The 21,072-nt window shown below is 47.6% G+C and overlaps 1 protein-coding gene and 1 pseudogene across 3 annotated transcripts in view; one reads left to right on the forward strand and one right to left on the reverse strand.

The window, feature by feature from the left end:
* SGF29 (SAGA complex associated factor 29) overlaps positions 1-20,517 on the reverse strand; it is a 32,148-nt gene extending 11,631 nt beyond the window's left edge. The window contains exon 1 of one of the 3 annotated variants that reach the window (XM_081819773.1): positions 20,345-20,517. Coding sequence is in view for 2 of the 3 variants with exons in the window: in XM_081819772.1 (XP_081675898.1) it covers positions 11,589-11,625 (37 nt within the window). In the remaining variant the exon portion in view is untranslated. Of the gene's footprint in view, positions 1-11,588; positions 14,459-20,344 lie in introns of those variants that run through there. The other 2 variants (XM_081819772.1, XM_081819771.1) reach the window with 2 other exon arrangements.
* Positions 16,019-17,654, forward strand: LOC102735076 (ATP synthase F(1) complex subunit alpha, mitochondrial pseudogene; annotated as a pseudogene).
* Positions 20,518-21,072: the final 555 nt, after the last annotated feature.

Below are 21,072 nucleotides of genomic sequence, written 5' to 3' on the forward strand. Positions count from 1 at the left end.
ACACCTGGGTGGCTCAGTAAGCTAAGCGTCTGCCCTTCGGCTCAGGTCATGACCCCAGGGTCCTGCGATCAAGCCCCACACTGGGCTCCCTGGTCAGTGGGGAGCCTGCTTCTCCCTCTGCCCCTCCCCCTGCTCGTGCTCGCTCTCTCTCAAATGAATAAATAAAATCTTTAAAAATAAATAACCAACCTCATTTTGGGACAAAAATAACTTTCTTTTTCCCCTCAACAAAATGTATTCTTGGGCGCCTGGGTGGCTCAGTTGGTTAAGCGAATGCCTTCGGCTCAGGTCATGATCCTGGAGTCCCGGGGTCGAGTCCCACATCGGGCTCCCTGCTCAGCGGGGGGTCTGCTTCTCCCTCTGACCCTCTTCCCTCTCGTGCTCTCTGTCTCTCATTCTCTCTCTCAAATAAATAAATAAAATCTTTAAAAAGAAAAAAATGTATTCTCATTTCTTATACCTTCCTTACACATTTCCTACTTTCCTAAATACAGAGTCGAGTCTGTTGGTAAACATGCCTTTTGCTTTACTGAAAGACTGTGCTATGGGGAAACATATGTTTTTAGAAATTATGAACTGTACTCATAAATTGCCAAGCTAAAGAATTCTGGTGTAGGGATGCCTGGGTGGCTCAGTCGGTTAAGTGTCCGCCTTCAGCTCAGGTCAAGATCCCAGGGTCCTGGAATCGAGTCCCACATCAGCCTCCTGGGATCGAGTCCCACATCAGCCTCCTTGCTCAGTGGGGAGCCTGCTTCTCCCTCAGCCTGCCGCTCCCCCTACTTGTACTCTCGCTCTCTCTGACAAACAAATAAAATCTTAAAAAAAAGAAATTCTGGTGTAGCAGACAGTTCACAATTGGTTACTACTTAATTTTCAGACTAAGGTTTCTAAGTTAAAATTCTGTTAAATGTAATTAAGCCTGATGGAAATAAGGAAAGCAACTCTGTCAGTTTCTCTGCAATAAGAAGCCAGAAGCACAAACCCGTGTTGAGTAAACAATGCTTTAATATTTTGTTTTGTTAGGGACAAGACTTGGATTGCCAATGAATTCAATCCAATTTATTGTTTAACTTAGCAACACTTTAAAGGTTCAGGTTACTAAAGATTTTGAAAGCCATTTAAAAGTTTTACCTATAAACTTTTTTTTTAAGTAGGCTCCACGTCCAGTGTGGAGCCCAGTGTGAGGCTGGAACTCACAACTGTGAGATCAAGACCTGGGCTGAGATCAACAGTTGGACACTGAACTGACTGAGCCCCCCAGGCGCCCCTACCTAGAAACCTTTTTATTCAACCTACTCGTTCTTAACAATTACCCAGGAAAGCTTTATGAGATGGGTAAAATTAACCATCATTTTAAATCATGTTTTGCTGACAAACTGCAGCAAAGATAACACGAGCTTATCTGACCTTTAGTAAACCTCAGTAAAGTTTTACATTTAATGCTGATAACTCTAAAGACACGTCCATTTTAATGAAACTAACAAACCTAAATTAGCTTTACTACAGAATATACTGCACCTGTGGGCACTAACAGTCAGTCAATTTGTTCCCCACTGTCAATTTTACTCGGGGCACCTATGGGGAAATCTGAAGGGAGTGGGTTAAGCCCAAGGGAACTCTTGGACCTCTTCATGCTGATTCAGGAGGTGCTTCAGTTGGAACCTCATAAGGAAGTGGCGAAACAGCGAGGGCAGGAGGCACGGAGGTCTCACCAGAGCTGGTTATGTAAGCCTCGCCTAGGGTGGTGCGGAAACACGAGGAGAGGGAAGGGATGCTGCCAACAAGGCTGGAGCTGGATAAAAGCCCAAAGAGAAAAAAGAGGACTCCGGGTTCTAGAGCTCATCAGCTGAGACAGAAGAACAAACACACATTTTCTTTCCACCCACAAAAGGTGAAAACAGTCCATGTCGGGCCAGAGAATTCGGGGAACCTCTTCGAAACAAAAGGAGTTTCAGCAGCTGCTTGGAATATTCCTTAAAGTCACCGCCCCAAGGTAGACTAACCACAGACAACTGGCAGTTATCATAGCTATCAACGTGGGAACGAATGAGGGAGAAGCCCCCAAGTACAAGAGTCAGGCAACATTCATCCAGTCCTCTCAAGACACATTTCAGATCTGATGCACAAAATAAGAAGCAAACAAAGAGAGGCGCCTGGGTGGCTCAGTCGTTAAGCGTCTGCCTTGGGCTCAGGTCATGATCCCAGGGTCCTGGGATCGAGCCCCGCATCAGGCTCCCCGCTCTGTGGGAAGCCTGCTTCTCCCTCTCCCACTCCCCCTGCTTGTGTTCCCTCTCTCGCTGTGTCTCTGTCAAATAAATAAATAAAATCTTTAAAAAAAAAAAAGAAGAAGCAAACGAAGAGGCAGTAAGTAACTTGGGAAAAAGAGGGAGGTGTGGACAGGATCTTGGCAGCAATCTGTCGACAGGAAAGCAGGCGCGGCACACACGGAACAGGACCTCTTGGGGAGGCGCCGGATGGGACCACTCCCTTGGGACTGGATCTTGGCTAATGAGGAATTTGATAAATAAAACAGGATCATAGGGGAACGGGGAGGGGAGGGGGAAAATGAAACAAGAAGAAACCAGAGAGGGAAACAAACCATAAGCAACTCTTAATCTCAGGAAACAAACTGAGGGTTGCTGGAGTGGAGCGGGGTGGGAGGGATGGGGTGGCTGGGTGATGGACACTGGGGAGGGTATGTGCTACGGTGAGCGCTGTGAATTGCGTTAAGACTGATGAATCACATTGGGCGCCTGGGTGGCTCAGTTGGTTAAGCGACTGCCTTCGGCTCGGGTCATGATCCTGGAGTCCAGAGATCGAGTCCCGCATCGGGCTCTCTGCTCGGCAGGGAGTCTGCTTCTCCCTCTGACCCTTCCCCCTCTCATGTGCTTTCTCTCTCTCTCAAATAAATAAATAAAATCTTAAAAAAAAAAAAAAAGACTGATGAATCACAGAACTGTACCCCTGAAACAAATAACACATTATATGTTAATAAAAATTAAAAAAAAGGACTGGATCATGGATAAAGCTCATGAGAAAGTTGCCCGGATTCGATAGGATTTCCATACTTTTGTTTCTTCATGTCTCTCACTCGTCCTTACCCATGGGCTGTTTGGCATTTTCGGTCCTGCTCTCAGATTAAGTGGTCCCTGTCAGGTGAGTGCCCCAACCGCGTAAGAGCTCCCACCGGTCCCTTGCAGGAAGCACACGGTCAGATGTATCTTGGATTTTATGCTCATGGAGGGATCACACCAGGTTATTTAGGAGGATACCTTACACGGGAGTTAAGATCGGTGGCTGTCCTGATGACACGCATGGCCATCCTGCGCCTGAGAAGAACACGAGTATTGAAAGAACGGGTAAAACAGGGAGAGCCTGAGCCCAACACCATTATGGCCAACGTACTAGTGGCCAGCCGGGTGGCAAGAGTTTGTCCCTCCCTGGAATGTAGCCACAGGAAAGAGGTTCTTCCCCTGAGCACTCAGACAAGGCACATTCCAAAGGGTCATACTATTTAGGAGATCTCCGAAAAAGAACAGGGTAAGAAACAAAGACTGGGGGTAAAGAAGACTTACCCAGCCGCACTGAATCTCCTGAATTCTTTTTGGCCCTGTCCCTGTATAGGTCACCAAAACTTATGTGGGGGCTGGTGAGTGCCAAGGGTCAGGAAAGAATTCTTGAGCCACTGACAGTGCAACTTAGTAAGTTTATTTAAGTAGCACGGGGACAAGACCCATGGGCAGAAAGAACTGCGCTTTGGCTATGTGAGGCTGGTGGTCATATACTCAGCAAAGGGAAGGAGGCATGCAGGGAATATAAGATTACAAAAGTTTCTTCAAATTTCTTTGAATTTCTAAAACTACTTTTGCAAGATTCCCCTGGTGTTTAACATTCAGTTCAATATTAACTATTGGTGAGATGTGCAGGCAGTCATGAGACACTTAAAGAATGTAGCAACTAGCACATATTTGATCCCTATCAAAACTATGCAGGCTTTAGGTCAGCCTTTCCAGCTAAGGGTAAACATTTTCCTACTTCTATCCCTCATCATTTTCTTTATTTTTTAGGATTTTATTTATTTATTTGAGAGAGAGAGAGAGAGAGAGAGAGAGCACGCACATGCACAGTTGCAAGGGGAGGGGCAGAGGCAGAGGGAGAAGCAGACTCCCTGCTAAGCAGGAAGTCTGACACGGGGCTTGATCCCAGGACCTGGAGACCACAACCCGAGCCAAAGGCAGATGCCCAACCGACGGAGCCACTCAGTCACCCCTATCCCTCATCATTTTCAATGCAATCCCACCTGACTTCTTTGCAGAAATTAACAAGCTCATCCTAAAATTCATATGGTAATTCAAGGGATCCAGAATAGACAAAACAATCTAAAAAATAAGTAAGTTTTCCCAATTACAAAACGCACTACCCAAAGCTATAGTAATTAAGACAGTGAGGTACTGGCTTAAGGATAGATCTAAAGATCCATGAAACAAAATCGAGAGACCAGAAATAAACCCTCATACCCACAGTCAATTAATTTCCAACCAGGGTGGAAAAGAATCATCTTTCTGACAAATGGTGCTGGGACAACTAGATATCCACATGAAAAAGAATGAATTTGGACTCTGACCTCAGACCATATACAAAAATGATCTGAATAGACAGTTCTCCAAAGAAGATATACAATGGCCAAGAAGCCCATGGAGAGATGCTCAATCTCATTAGCCAACCAGGAAATACAAATCAAAACTACCAGGAGGTATCATTTCACACTCACCAGGATGGCTCTAATCAAAAAGAGATGTAATAACAAGTATCGAGGAGGGTGTGGAGAAACACGAATGGACAGGAGCGGTTTTAGTCACACAAAGGAACGTATTACTCAACAGTGAAAGGAGTGAAGTACTCATCCTTGCTTCATTAACACAGATGAACCCTGAAAACCTGATGCTAAGTAAAAGCCACACACAACAGACTACATACTGTGAGTCCATTTAGATGAAATACCCAGAATCCAAGTCCAAAGTCTTGTTAATTTTAGATAGATGTACCTCCCCACCCTTACCCCCCCAGTCTTAGGCAAACACTAATCTAGTTTCTGTCTCTATAGATTTGCCCATTCTGTACTTCTTTTCTTCTTATTGTGGAATAATATTCCTTTGTTTGCATATACCACATTTTGTATATTAACCCATCAACCAATGGATATTTGGGTTGTGTTCACTTTTTGGCTACTGAGAATAATGCTCAGTTATGAGGAGCGCCTGGCTGGCTCAGCTGGTAGAGCATGCGACTCTTGATCTCAGGGTTGTAGGTTCGAGCCCCACACTGGGTGTAGAGATTACTTTAAAAGAAGGAGGAAAGAGAAGGAAGAAAGAAGAAGAATGCTATTATGAACACTCGTGGACAAGTTTTTCCATGGACATGTTTTCATTTTCCAGGTCTGTACCTAGGAGTGGAACTGCTGGGCCGTATGGGCACTCCGTGCTTAACCTTATAAGGAGCTGCCAGACTGGTTCCAAAGTGGCTGCACCATTTTACATTCCCATCAGCAATGCACGAGGGTTCGGACAGCTCTACATCTGCACCAATGCGTGGGATTGTCTTTCTGACGCCAGCCATCCTGGTGGGTTGTCAGATGTTAACCAGCGGTTTTGAGTGGCATTTCCCCAATGGCTAAGGATGCTGAACATGTTTTCACATGTTTATTAGCCATCTGTGTGTCTTCTTTGAAGAACTGCCCTTTGCCCATTTTTGATTTATTCGTCTTTTTTATTACTGAATTCTGTCCTCTGAAACACATTGTTAGATTTTTATGCAGTCCAACGTATCGATTTTTCTGCTTGGGACGCAGACCTGTTTTCCCACACGTGCGACACTATTTGCGCCACCACAGCAATACATTTCCGTCTAGAGGAGAACATGTCCCTTAAAAAAAAAGTCTAGGGTGGGCGCCTGGGTGGCTCAGTTGGTTAAGCGACTGCCTTCGGCTCAGGTCATGATCCTGGAGTCCCGGGATCGAGTCCCGCGTCGGGCTCCCTGCTCGGCGGGGAGTCTGCTTCTCCCTCTGACCCTCCTCCCTCTCGTGCTCTCTGTCTCTCATTCTCTCTCACAAATAAATAAATAAAATCTTTAAAAAAAAAAAAAAGTCTAGGGCGCCTGGGTGGCTCAGATGGTTAAGCATCTGCCTTCGGCTCAGGTCATGGTCCCAGGGTCCTGGGATCGAGTCCCGTATCGGGCTCCCTGCTCAGCGGGGAGTCTGCTTCCCCCTCTCCTTCTCCGGCTCCCCCCTGCTTGTGCTCTCTCGCTCTGTCAAATAAATAAATAAAAATCTTTAAAAAAAAAAAAAAGTCTAGCTGCATTTAGCTAGAACCGCATGAAATAATGGATCTCGAGTGCAGAGATGAGAAGTGTACAAACTTGAGAAATGATCAGCATGAAGTCTGAAGTCTAGGAACTGATCTGCCGTGTGAGAAAAGAGGAGGAAAGACCACCCCCTGAGCTCAGCAGAAAGATCGCAGGAAGGGATGGATTAGCACGGAAGACAGTTGTTCTCTCTCCTGCTAACGAAAGCAGGAATTCTAGGTGGAACCACCTGCCCTCTACCGGCCCACACCCGAGCCGAGTACAACTGGGCCAAGGCCCACAGCCAGACACGGGGGGTTGACTTTACACGGCGCCGTGACCAATGCCGGCAGCAGGCGCGCCCACTATGCCGTCACGCCAACTGGTTATCCTTCCCAGTGATTCCGCTGCCCTCAGCCCTGGGTCTGGGACCCCGCTAGCTCAAGTCCCAGTTCCTACTCTGCTCAGAAGAGAAGCCAGAGACCTTGTTCCCACCAAGATGCCAAGACCACAACGAGCTCCACGCAGCAGCACCTGCAGCTCTGCCTCCCCCAGAGGGAAGGACTAGCCCCTCACCTGTGCTCCGAACCCCACCTCCTCCTGGGCCGTCTGATACCCCTTTCCTGGGCGGTATGAGCAAAATGAGCATACTTGAGGAGAGCTCATCTTAAAAAAATAAAGAAAGAAGAGCTTCCAATCCCCACTCACCTCCCGCTCCCCACCCTGTTTCTCTTCACAGAAAAACTTCAGTTGTCCAAGCCTGGGCCTCTCGTCCTCACCCCCATTTTACTTTTCAACCCGCTTCCGTCTAGCTTCTGTCCTCCCCAGTGCAGTGACGATGCTCTCGAGAGAACGAATAACCATACGGGTCAAAGCATCAGATCCTCTCCCGCTCGGGCCGACCCGACCTGTCTGCATCTCACTCGACACGGGTGCCCACTGCCGCCGCCGCCTCCGGCTTCAGGGCCTCCCTCCTGCACCGTCCACCCTCCACCTCACTCCGGCTCCTCCAGTCTCTGGGGCTGGCCCCTCGCCTGCCCGCCCTGCAAATGCGGGCACTACTCAGGGCGAGTCTCGCTGCACCCCCTCTCCTGCCCCTGGAGGCCACAGAAAAGGACTGGGAGCGCGCTCCTGAGTCTGACAGGGCGTTCCTGAGGACCTCGGGGAGAGCACCTCTAGTGCGAGACAGGAGGCACCGTCCTGCCGGCTGAGCCGTGGCACCAGGGCGGGCGGAGGCCTGAGCGGGAGGCAGAGGGGGTTTCAGGTGGGGAAACGGAGTATGCTGCCTGAGGGACAGAAGCACGCTGAGAACAAGTCCAGGGACCAGAGAACAGGGCTGCATCTGAAGAGGAGCCGGGCGGGTGCGCAGTGGGATCCAGCCCTCATCGTCTGCTAACACCCCTTCCGCCCGTCTTAGCCACACACACGCAACACGGATGTCCTGTCCCCTTCCACCTCTCCCCTTCTGTCCATGGCATGCCCCTCCTCCTCACCAAGGATACCAACGTTACACTTTCAAGGATCAGCTCGAGGTGGGTCCTGCTGGACTGTCCCTAAAAAGCCAAACTTGTCTCTTATTGGACTCTTCCTTTATAAACTGGTTTTTTCTTCCCCAACCAGACTGGAGCCTCCTCAGGCATGAACACACACCTCTGCTTTCATCAACGAACCTCTTACATCAATAACCGCCACTGATAGGTCGGGTCAAGGACTTGGCAGGAACTTTATAATTTTTTCTACTTCACACACCACCTCTCTCCTGTCCTGACCCCCCACCCCACCCCTGCCATGAGGTCCATTTTGAATTTCCCACATCAACTATTCCAAACTCTGTTGTTAAGTATAGGCTTTTCCCTGGCTCCTGCAGCCTACCTCACTATCAACTATGAACCACATGGTACCAACTCCCAAATCCACTGCCAGCCCCTATGACTTCCCCAAGATTCAGAATCTTATTTTCATGCCGGCTGGACAGCTCTAGCAGAGAAGACCCCAAATCCCTATGTTCAACAGAGACATTCCTTACATGAGCCTCTCTACCTCTGTTTGCTAGAAATACTCTCTAATTTAAAAAAGACTTTAAATCAATGTGTCCAGAAAATATTCTAAAATTAAATAATGGATAGTTGTACAAATCTGTGAATACACTTTAAAAAACCCAACAATGAATTGTGCACTTTGAATGGGTGAATTGTACAGTACGTGAATTTTAGCTCAACAGAACTTAAAAAAAAAACCCAGTATGTCCAAAGCCAGACTCCTCCCTCCCCGCCTCCCCTCCCCTGAAACTCCTGTGTGGTAGTATGCTCCTTCCCTGTTGACATTTCCATAACCCATCCAGCCGCCGGTGCTGGAAATAGCGAGTTTCACACCCCCATCTCCCTATGTCTAATCAGTCACCACTCCTGCTGACTTACTGCCCCATAAACCCATCCCTCTTTCCTAGCCTTCAGGCACTGTTTCCCACCATACCAATGACACAGCAGCCCCCTTCTGCATTCTCCTCTCCATCAAATCCACCCTCTGTGAGGTCCTAAAACCACCCATCTAAAAGACAAGTGTGGTCATGTTCCCCTAACAAAGCTTTCAACCCTTGCCTTGAGATAAGTCAAGCTCTTCACACACCGCACTGGCTTGATGAAGAGGTTTCCATCCCCGTCCCCGCCCCCACCAGCCTCATCTCCTCTCACCAGTGCCTGCCTCATACCTCATATTCCAGCCATTCCAAACTCTTCCGGTTTTGACCATACACCATGTAATTTCTTTTTTTTTTTTTTAAAGATTTTATTTATTTATTTGAGACAGAGAGAATGAGAGAGACAGAGAGCACATGACAGGGGGAAGGGTCAGAGGGAGAAGCAGACCCCCTGCCGAGCAGGGAGCCCGATGCGGGACTCGATCCAGGGACTCCAGGATCATGACCTGAGCCGAAGGCAGTCGCTTAACCAACTGAGCCACCCAGGCGCCCCACCATGTAATTTCTTATCCCCATGCTGTTCCCTCTATCTGGGATGCCCTTCCTGCAAGCAGGACACCCCTAATCCTCTGCCTGATTTAACTACTTAGTCTCTAAGACCTGGCTTACTTATCAAGTCATCTCCTCCTTCAAGCCATGGTTAGAACCCCACCCCTCCTACCCCCACCCCCACCCCCAGTCTCCTAGGCTGAGTTAAGTTACTTTTCTCTGTGTTCCCATAATATCCTGTGCATCTCTCTACCACAGTGCCTACCAAATCCTATTAAAATTCTCTTTGTGTGTTTTTGTCTCCTCCCCAGCTAGTCTAGTCTCTGAGGGTGGGGATCACTCCACCTCCTGTACCTAGCATGGAGCTGGCACGTGGTACCCACCATCTTCACTTCTACTCCTGTTCATGCCTCAACCCAACACGGCGTGGCTCTCCCTCAGTCCCCAGTGATCTCCTGCCAGCTCTTGGACCTTTCCGCTGCACTGAATACCTGACCACACGCTGCTTCTCGAAGCTCTGCTCTCCGGATTTCCAGGCCTCCAGTCCCCCCTATTTCTCCAACCACCCTCCACGGTCTTTCTGTTGCTCTCTCCTCTACCCCAGAGGACAATCACCCCAGGAAGCCCTTCTCTGTCTCTAAGCACTCCCTGGGCATCTCATCAACTATAAGGCCCCATATTCTGAAACTTCCAAATGGAGATCATCAGCCTTGACCTCTCTCCAAGGTTCCCAACTCAGATTTCCAGCTGCCACCTGATGGCTCAACCCAGATGCCCCTCAGACACCTCATACTTCCTTCTGCCCTGCCTTCCAGATGTGGGTTGATGGCATCCATCACTGTCCAGCTAGCTTCCCAGGCTGCAAATCCCAGAGTCATCCATTCCTCCTTCTTGATCAGCTACAACCTCCCACACCTCCCTGATCCACCCTCTTCAAATTCTAGGGATTTTGCCTAAGAAATTTCTCTCAAACCTAGCCCTTCCCTTCCACCACATCTGTCACTGTCTTAGTTGGGGCTCTCATCACATTATCACAATATCATCCCATCCCTGTGTCTCATTGTAGTTGGGCACAAAGCCTGTTTCTCTTTAAAAAAAGAAAATTTTAATATACACATATATATTAAATATATGCACATAATAAAAACATTCAAACGACACCAGAATTACAATGAAATCTCCCACCCCTAGAAGCAACCACTACTGTTTCTTGGGTATTTCTCCAGAGGTATCCCATGGATACACAGGGAAAAAAAAGCATGTTATCTCCTCAAACCTTTTGCAAATGGAAGATGCAAAGACAGACATATACGCGGGAGATGGGGGCTGACACAGTATACAGGCTGGAAAAGTTACCCGCGTGGTCTGGAGGGGAGGGAGTAGATCAAATACCAAAGTGGGCAGCAGTGGGGAGGTGGGACCCATTTTTGGAGACCTTCAGCCTCTGACACTTAGCCCCTACACCAATTATCGGGATCCCCTCACATGCACAGTTACCAGTGGTTTTTAAAAGGCTTTCATCTCGGGCGCCTGGGTGGCTCAGATGGTTAAGCGTCTGCCTTCAGCTCAGGTCATGATCCCAGGGTCCTGGGATCGAGTCCCGCATCGGGCTCCCTGCTCCTTGGGAGCCTGCTTCTCCCTCTGCCTCTCTCTCTGTCTGTCTCTCATGAATAAATAAATAAAATCTTAAAAAAAAAAAAAAAAAAGGCTTTCATCTCCCCTCGTTTCTATCCGGTGTGAAATACTGAAAAGCGCTCACATGGGTGACAGCGCTCTGGAGGGTCGCCTTGCCTGCTGGGTAGCTCCCTGCCTGGGAAAACCTCACTTCATGATTTTACGAAAAATCACTGCTATCTCCGGAACCACTCAGTCACCAGCTCAGCAAGTGGACCGTCAAGGTGTTCCACTACCTAGATGCCCCTTCCCCCAGGACCTATCAGATAAATGCCAGCATGTTCTTCCTGCTCTATGCCCCCTCTTCCTGGGGGCACTCCTTAACCATTCAGCAGTCAGGAACTCCCCTGGCTCCCCAGAGCACTCTGGCCACACCTCTCTTTCCACTTTTTCCTAATTAACAGGAAAAAAAAAATAGTAGAACAATATTAAAGAATCATTAAAGCAAGTCCCAGCAACCTAAAATGATCTTCATTCTGTGTGCCACTCTGCGCCTCCAACATAACCACAATCGGCACGCATGTGTCCTTGTAAGATTGCTTTCCACTTGTGTGGGAGTCCACTTCTCACATTCCCAGCGCCTTACGTACAAGAACAGAGTTTTACTCACCTTTGTATCTTGGCACCCAAAATGAAGCCTGGAACATAGGGAGGGCTTGGTAGCGGTTTGTCAGAAACTACTCTGGGAAACACAGGAAGAGGCGAACAGCATGCCCAGCACTCACAGCAGTATAAAGTCATATAAAGAAATGAAATACACCACTTGCAAAACAGCCATCAGACAAATGAACTGACATGCATACTTTAGGAGCGTTCCAAGAAGGGGAACAGGGACAGAACAGCTGCTAAGTTCTCATGAGGCCATAGCTCCTGAGCCTTTCTGAGTCTCAGTAAAAACCAGAGAACCCATTTGAGGATCAACAACGTAAGGAAGGTCCAGGCGGTGCCTGGCACAACATGTGAACATGAGCTACCCCCTCCTTGTCTGGAGATGGGGGTCGGGGAACTGCCAGGGAAAAATAGGGACTATGCTAACTTGAGCAAAACAGTCAAAGGCCAGGGCAGAAGAAAACCCTGATGCATCCCAAGCCCGAGGGGAGCAACGGTGAGATGGTGGGCCACACAGAGTCCGCACCGTTGAGGAGTGCTCTCCTGTTTGAGCCCTGCCTGCTGGGCAGTGCCTTGCTTGGGAGAACCACCTCACTTTACAGTTTTACAACAAACGATCTTCAGATCCGTTCACTCGTGACCTTGAATTTCCCCCAGAAAACACCCCCAATGCCAAAGCCTACAGGAACAAAGCACCGGGCACAGAACCATACATGATGGAAAGGCCAGAGCTCCGAGCTGGGAGGAAGTGGCTTCCAGCCCCAGCTGCCCGTTATCAGAGTCCAAGGGCCCCAGCTGATCCCAACCTCGAGAGGCCGGGCAATCTCTGAAAGGTTTCAGGCTTTCTTACACATTTTGAGGCACAGCCCAACACTCTAAGCTTTCTGGCTCCTGGCACTCTCTTCTTCCCACTGATTTAGAAGCCTCGCCTTCTATTTCTACCCACAGAGGGAACCACCATTCTGACATTTTTCACTACAGATGAGGTCCACCTGTTCTAGAACTTCATAGAAATGTAATCATGAGGCACCTCAGTGGCTTAGTCAGTGGAGCATCCGACTCTTGGTTTCAGCTCAAGTTGTGATCTCAGGGTCGTGAAATAGAGCCCTGAGCCGGGCTCTGCCAGTGCACAGGGTTGGCGTTGGATTCCCTCTCCCCCCCTGCCCCTCCCCGCCGCTCGCACACGCTTTCTAAATAAATTAATTAAAATCTTAAAAAAAAATGAAGAAATGTCATCATGCCATCCACATTCTTTAGGGTATGGATTCTCTGAATGTGTGGTGTATCAGGAGCCTGTCCCTTTCTATTGCTGAGCAGCGTTCTCTCGTATGAACAAACTTGTTTGTTCAGCCAGCTCTGTTCTGATGGCACCTGGGCTACTCCCAACTTGGGGCCACTATGAATAAAACTGCCATGAGTAGTCATATGGAGTCTTTTTTTAGACACATGTTCATTTTTCTTAAGTACTTAGGTCTGAGGTGGATGTTTAATTTTCCAAGAAAGTGTCAGTCTCCTTCCCTGAGAAGGTGTACCAGTTCTCCCACCAACAATGTATAGAAGTTCCAGTTGCTCTACATCCTTGCCCGGTACTGTGTTGTCATCGTCATTTTATTTAAAACAGTTTTTAGCCATCCTAGCTAGCGTGAAGTGAATTTTCACTGTGGTTTTAATCTAGACTTCTCCGGTGGACTAATGATGTTGAGCCCCTTCCCACACGCTTACTCGGCTTCCTTCACATTCAGTTCAGTGGCTTTTTAGTAGAGTCACAAGGTTGTGCAACCATCATCACCACCGAATTTTAGAATATTTTCATGACCTCCCAAAACCTGTACCCAAACAACAGTCAGCCCCCCAGTCCCTCCTCCCCTCAGCCACGGGCAACTGCTTATTCTACGTTCTGGACTTCACGGATCTGTCTTTTCTGGACACTTCAGAGAAACAGAATCACACAGCACGTGGCCTGTGGAGACTGGCTTCCTTCACTGAGCACAGTATTTTCAAGGTTCATCCATACTGTACGTGTGTATTTCGCTCCTTTTATGGCTGACTGATAGCCCAGGTATGGATAGACCTCACTCTGTTTATGCCTTCATCAGCTGATGGGACAGTTAGGTAAAATGACTTTTATATCAAGAATTTGGAATCCTCCTGCTTGGCTATCTTGTTCCCAAGATGAGTACTTATCATGTGACAAAGCATCAACAACAACAACAAACAGGAGGCTCGCCAGTGCCATCCCTTTCTTCCGGGTATCCACTCCTGCTGCCCTTATTCCAGTTGGGGGCTGTTTGTTTTTGTGCGTGTGGGCACGCAGTTTATAACCGTTATTTGCGGGAGGGTTGGCCTGATATGAGCTACTCCACCACTACAGGAAGCGACCTCTGAGCATTCTGCCCATCACCTTTTCTCCATTTTGGTCACAGCACTTCAGTTTCTCTTTGGGAAACTGTCCTTCATCTTGGCTCCAAAGATGGGAGTATTCCATTCTCCCTGACCACAATAACTGGCTCAGGAAGAGGTATGTGACCCAAGTCTGGTCCAAATCAACTTAAGATCTTTGGCTAGGAGCCATCTGCATCTTTTAGTTGGTTGTTAAAGAGAGTAGAAGGGAAGCCTGGGAAGGATGGAGGCATGTGCCTGCCTGAGAGAGAAGCCAACACGGACAGAAATAGCGCTGAAAGACATAAAAAATCCTGGTGACATCGGTTAGCTTTCTGGATATAACCATGCCTGAAGCTGCTATGCCCAGGACTTTTCAGTTAGAGTCTAACAGACACTCCTTTTCTGCTTGGACTAGTTTAGGTTCACTTTTTTTTTTTTTAAGATTTTATTTATTTATTTGACAGAGAGAGACACAGCGAGAGAGGGAGCACAAGCAGGGGAAGTGGGAGAGGGAGAAGCAGGCTTCCCGCTGAGCAGGAAGCCCGATGCGGGGCTCGATCCCAGGACCCTGAGATCATGACCTGAGCCGAAGGCAGACGCTTAACCGACTGAGCCACCCAGGGGCCCCTAGGTCCACTTTTTGTTAACTGCAACTGAGAAATCTAATAGGTAATTCTAGGGACAAAGGACTATTAACTGCTAACCCAGTCAAAACCTGCTCTCTAGGGGCACCTGGGTGACTCAGTCGTTAAGCCTCTGCATTCGGCTCAGATCATGATCCCAGGGTCCTGGGATCGAGCCCCGCATCGGGCTCCCTGCTCGGCGGGAAGCCTGCTTCTCCCTCTCCCACTCCCCCTGCTTGTGTTCCTGCTCTCGCTATCTCTCTGTCAAATAAATAAATAAAATCTTTAAAAAAAAAAAAAAAAAAACCTGCTCTCTAGCCCCTTCTTTAGAAGCCAAGGCCTCATACAAACAAATCCAAACATCCTATACTTAAACCCCTCTAACATTAGTCCTACAGGGCTTAAGACAATAAGAGCTTCGTTCTGAATCAAAGGGAAGGAAGGCATCTAAGACCCTACACTAAGATTCCATACTCTCAATCTGGCCACCATCAACAACAATCTACATTCATCAATTGGTTTGAAAAAAATTAAGGAGATGGTGATTTCTTTCCCCTAGTACCCACCATGCTTCTAGACCAAAGCTTATACAGGGGATTCTCACTGTAACCTTACAGCAATCCCATAAGCATACCCTCTTTATAGCTGGAGAAACTGAAGTTCAGATTGGTTAAATTATGCTGGGTAACTTGGGAAATACAGGTAGTTGCAAAACTGCAAACTCTAAAATTTGTGCTCTCCTCCCAATTTCAAGCTTTGTAACAAGCTCAGCTTATTCAATAGCAAAAGAGATCACAGAAATAGAACCATTTCATCTACTGGAAACTGTCAATCAACTGTTAGGATATTAAGATCACAATGAAAGTATTAACAATAAGATGGGGATTCATAGTGGCATCTGATAAAAAGAAGTAGAAAAATAAAGGTAATTATGACAGTTTTTCCTTACTGAATACCTACTAAGCACTTTTATGTAGATGACCCCATCTAACTCTCCTCACGGTCCCACAAAGTAAGTGCTGTACTCTTCATTTAGAACTGTGGAAACCGGAGTCTTGGAGAATCAGTGACTTTATCCAGGTCATGCAAGTAGTAAGTGATAGAGGTGGGATTCAAATCCAGACCTGTCTGACTCTACGACCTAAGTCTTAAGACTCAAACAACCCTTAGAATGATCAACATCCAAATCCTGTTGGTTCAATGTTCAACAAACTGGCTTCTACTCCACAGATACAGAGACCACAAATCCTGTGACGTAATTGGAGTGACGTAAATTGGGTATTTTTTTTCTAATGCAGATGATATATCAAAATTGTATAGGAGATTCATTTTCATTCATTTCATTTCAAAGATTCATTTAAAATCTTTGTAAGGCAGTCAGTCCAGAGGCTGTGGAGGCTGCAGAGGAACCACCCGAGCTGCGAAGATGTCCATGCGCGTCGCTGTGGCCAGGCCCTGCGCCCTCCCTTGGCGGGCCAGGCTGGTCTCCAAAAATGATCTGGGATCATCCTTCATTGCTGCAAGGAACTTCCATGCCTCTAACACTCGTCTTCAGAAGACTGGCACTGTTGAAGTGTCCCCTATCCTTGAAGAGCATATTCTTGGAGTTGACACCTCTGTTGACCTTGAAGAGACTGGGCGTGTCCTAAGCACTGCCCATGTACATGGGCTGAAAAATGTTCAGGCAGAAGAAATGGTAGAGTTTTCTTCAGGTTTAAAGAGTATGTCTCTGAACTTGGAACCTGACAACGTTGGTGTTGTCGTGTTTGGAAATGACAAACTAATTAAGGAATGAGATATCGTCAAGAGAACAGGAGCCACTGTGGATGTTCCAGTTGGTGAGGACCATTGGGCGGTATTGTAGATGCCCTGGGTAATGCCACTGTTGGAAAGGGTCCAATTGGTTCCAAGACCTGTAGGCGAGTTGGCCTGAAAGCCCCTGGGATCATTTCTCGAATCTCTGTGCACAAACTAATGCAGACTGGTATTAAGGCTGCAGATAGCTTGGTGCCAATTTGTCATGGCCAGCGTGAGCTGATTACTGGTGACCAATGGAGGGCCAAACATCAATTGCTACAGACACAATCATTAACCAGAAACATTTCAACGACGGAACTGATAAGAAGCAGCAGCTATACCACATCTACTAGTGGTCAGAAGAGATCCACCGTTGCCCAGCTGGTGAAGAGACTTACAGATGCAGATGCCGTGAAGTCCGCCACTGTGGTTTCAGCTACTGCTCCTGATGCTGCTCCACTTCAGGACCTGGCTCCTTACTCTGGCTGTTCTATGGGAGAATATTTTAGAGATAATGGCAAACACGCTTTGATCATCTATGATGACTTATCCAAACAGGCTGTTGCTTACCATCAGATGTCTCTGTTGCTCCACCAGCCCCCCGGTCGGTGAGGCCTATCCTGGTGACGTGTCCTACCTACACTCCCGTCTGCTAGACAGAGCAGCCAAAATGAACAATTCTTCTGGTGGTGGCTCCTTGACTGCTTTCTCAGTCACAGAAACACAAGCTGGTGATGTGAAGGCTTACATTCCAACAAATGTCATTTCTATCACTGACAGACAGATCTTCTTGGAAACAGAACTGTTCTACAAAGGTATCCGTCCTGCCATTAACGTTGGTTTGTCTGTGTCCCATGTGGGATCTGCTGCCCAAACCAGGGCCATGAGGCAGGTGGCAGATACCGCGAAGCTGGAATTGGCTCAGTATCTTGAGGTTGCTGCTTCTGCCCAGTTCGGTTCTGATCTTGATGCTGCCACTCAACAACTCAAGTCGTGGCGTGCGACTGACTGAGTTGTTGAAGCAAGCACAGCATTCTCTCATGGCTACTGAAGAACAAGTGGCTGTTCTTTATGCCGGTGTAAGACGGTATCTGATAAGTTGGAGCCCAGCAAGATCACAAGTTTGAGCATGCTTTCTTGGCTCATGTTATCAGCCAACACCAAGCCCTGTTGGGCAATATAAGGACTGATGGAAAGATCTCAAACAGTCAGATGCTAAGCTGAAAGAGACTGCAACAAACTTCTTGGCTGGATTTGAAGCTTAAACTCATGTGGAGTCACAAGAAATACCAGTTTGGCTTTGTCATCAGTTTTTCTAGCAATCAGTTCCATCTGTAAAAGGATTACTCTCATACTCCAGATGTACATAAATTACATTAAAAATAAAGGTTCTATATTGGTTGGTGAAAAAAAAAAAATCTTTGTAAGACTCTTTGTATACAAATTTAGAAATGGGGTTAAAAAGGCCTGTGACTTACTACATGTCCCCATTTTCAGCTCCAGAAAGTTGGGTCACTAAAACTACGGATGCTGATGGACGTACCCACTGAGAACAGGGTGCCTCACGGTTGGGCCAGGTATTTATAAAACAGACACTGTGGTTTACAGAGCACCTTTTTTTTTTAAGATTTTTTTTTAAAGTTTATTTATTTAAGCAATCTCTACACCCAACATGGGGCTTGAATTCACGACCCCAAGATCAAGAACCACATGCTCCTCTGAGCCGGCCAGGCGCCCCTACAAAACACTTTCAAGGCACTTTTTCAGATCCTAGACAGCCAGCCCCTCTCAAACAGCAATACCACACAATAACCACAGTGAGCAATTCTAGTGCCCGCATTCCAAACAAGCACATACTTTCGCGCTTCTGTTATGTCTGCCTGAAATGCCCCTTGATCCTTCCCCCCACTTCCCTCTGGGTGCTCATCTTCTGGGGTCCAAATCAACTGGCAGCACAGTTAACACTTCCACAGCAGCACCTGCCAACCTTCTTCACAGCACACACAGAACAGAATACTTACGGTAACATTTGTATGGCATCCTCATGTAAAAGAATAAACCTGCTCACAGCCAGAAAAGAATGGCAGGGGGATCTGGCTGCCCCAGGCGCCACTCATCTGCCCTGATGCCAACGGCAGTCAAAACTTCCAAAGCAGATTCTTGCACTTGTCACACATACACCGGGAGACTGTTTCATTTACTTGTCTCTCCTGCAGAACGTGAGCTCTTAGAAGACTGACATGCAGCTGTATTCGTCTTTACATTCCCAGCAACTAGCACAGGGCCTGGCATCTACTAAGTCTTCAGAATAGATTACTGGACCAAACTGAATCCTGTGAATCTCTTAAAACAGTCTTTCAACAATTCTGAAGCTGGGCTATTAAATATCTTCTCTCCAACCCCAGAAAAAAAAATTAGTTGCTTTTTTTTTTTTTTTTAAGTAAGCTCCATGCCGAGCATGGAGCCCAACGTGGGCCCAAACTTACGACCCCAAGATTAAGACCTGAGCTGAGATCAAGAGTCGGATGCTTAACCAACTGAGCCACCCAGGCGCCCCAATTAGTTACTATTACACTCTAAGAGGGACGGTCTACTCCCCACCTATGGAGAGGAGGTATTTCTTCTCTATAAATTCATTCACTCAATAATATTTGTCAAATACCTACTCTGTGCCAGACATGAGAAATATACAGCAGTGAATGAGACAAAGTGTCCCTGCCTTGCTTATGAAATTCAGTCCAGAAAGGAACACAGACATTAAATAGTTCCATATACTTATTAGTTGGTGAAGTAAACACTTTAAAAGAGACATAGAGAATACAACAGATACATGGATAAATTTGAATAAACAATGACAGGGAATATTGAAGAACTGAAAACACAAATTCTCAGGCAAAAAGGACCAAGCGCCAAAGAGAATCTCTCTTTGACAGAGTAAGTGCCAGTAGTGAAACTTCAAAGCCTCAAGGGCAAAAGGAAAGGGAGCAGGGCGCAAAACCCACCAGGAATAACTCAGTGTTTGGCCTGAGCAACTGGAAGAATGGGAAGACTGGGGAAGGTGAAGGTATGTGAGGGGTAAAACTCAAAATTTCAGTTCTGGACATGTTTGAGATGCCGATTTTGACGTTTTAAAAGATGTCATTTGAGACGTGAATGTAAGAATCTGGAGTTCAAGGTAGAGCACTGGGTTGAAGATCGAAATTTGAGAGCACAACAGACGGTATTTATACTTAAAGTCTTGAAATGGATAGCTCCTGGGAAGTGGACACAGAAAAGAGATTAGGACGAGGCCTGGGGGCAGTACAATCATTAAAGAGAAAAAAGAGGAACAAGACATCAGCAGAGGAGAAACCAGAGAGCTGAGGCTAAAGAAGAGAATGTTACAAAATAAAATGAACGTGCTTCAAGAAAGGGCAGTGATGAACCCCATCAACCACTGCTACAGGAGTGAGAACGAACTTAACACTGAATTTGGCGACTGAGAGCATTGGTAGCTTCAACAAAGTGCTATTTCAGTGGAGTGGCGGGTTCAGAGACCTGGAAGTGATGAGGCGCCAGCTAGAGGCTGAAGCCTCACGCTGCAAACGGGCGCAGAGAGATGAGGAGGCAACTGGAAGTCTCTGGAGGGCGAATAAAATTATCTCGTTAACAGGGGCTCAATCCTCAGCCACCGTCTTCTCGCACCTGGGCTGAGTGCCCCGCCTCCGGCGCCTGCGCGCCCCGCACCGCGCACGCCGGCTTCCCCTCCTTGCCGAGCCGGCCGGCGCACGCGCAGATCCTAAAGACCGCCGGCGCGGGCCCTCCCTCCCCGAGCCCCGCCTCTCCCCTCCCAGGGCGCGTGCGCACCGCCCCTCGAGAGCCGCCTCGGAGGCCCGGGAATGGGGAGGCACCGGAGGGGACCCCGGCTCTCCGCTCCCGCCATTCCCCGGGGGCCCCAACCGCGACCCAGCCCCACCTGCCAAGCCACGAGCGGAATAGGTACGTCGCGCTGCAAATTACGACGGCAGGCGCGGGCGCGCCCCTCGAATGCTTTTCAAAGTCTGAAGATCACAACGCGCTTGCGTTCGAAGATTCGCGGCACGTCGAGAACCACACACGCTTTTTTCCTTTTATGAGCCAGTCGCTGCGCGAACTTCCTCCACGCCTGCGCCATCCTTTCTGTGACGTGCCGCGCTGCTCCTTGGGATACGTAGTTCTTTATCACACTATGCTCCACTCGCCAGACGAACATTTTAACAAATTAGAGTCCTTGTGTTTTCAGTATCCTCTCTCATTCCCCCAAGCCTCTATAAGATAATTAAAAACTTTTTTTTAAACCTCAAACTGCTCCAGAAGATAAAGTCTATTTAAAAAATTTTTTAAATAAATTAAAACAAGCAGATCCGTAGACCCAGAAGTTGCTCTTTTAGGGAGTCTTCCCAGGAACGTATTAAGGACATGAGTAAATATTAAACTACATTAGTTTAGGGACGCCTGGGTGGCTCAGTCGTTAAGCGTCTGCCCTCAGCTCAGGTCATGATCCCAGGGTCCTGGGATCGAGCCCTGCATCGGGCTCCCTGCTGGACGGGAAGCCCGCTTCTCCCTCTCCCACTCCCCCTGCTTGTGTTCCTCTCTCACCGTGTCTCTCTCTGTCCAATAGATAAATAAAATCTTAAAAAAACAAACAAACAAACAAAAAAAACG

The sequence above is a fragment of the Leptonychotes weddellii genome, chromosome 5, assembly GCF_054177405.1.
Source record: "Leptonychotes weddellii isolate Sample4059 chromosome 5, ASM5417740v2, whole genome shotgun sequence".
Taxonomy (NCBI): Eukaryota; Metazoa; Chordata; class Mammalia; order Carnivora; family Phocidae; genus Leptonychotes; species Leptonychotes weddellii.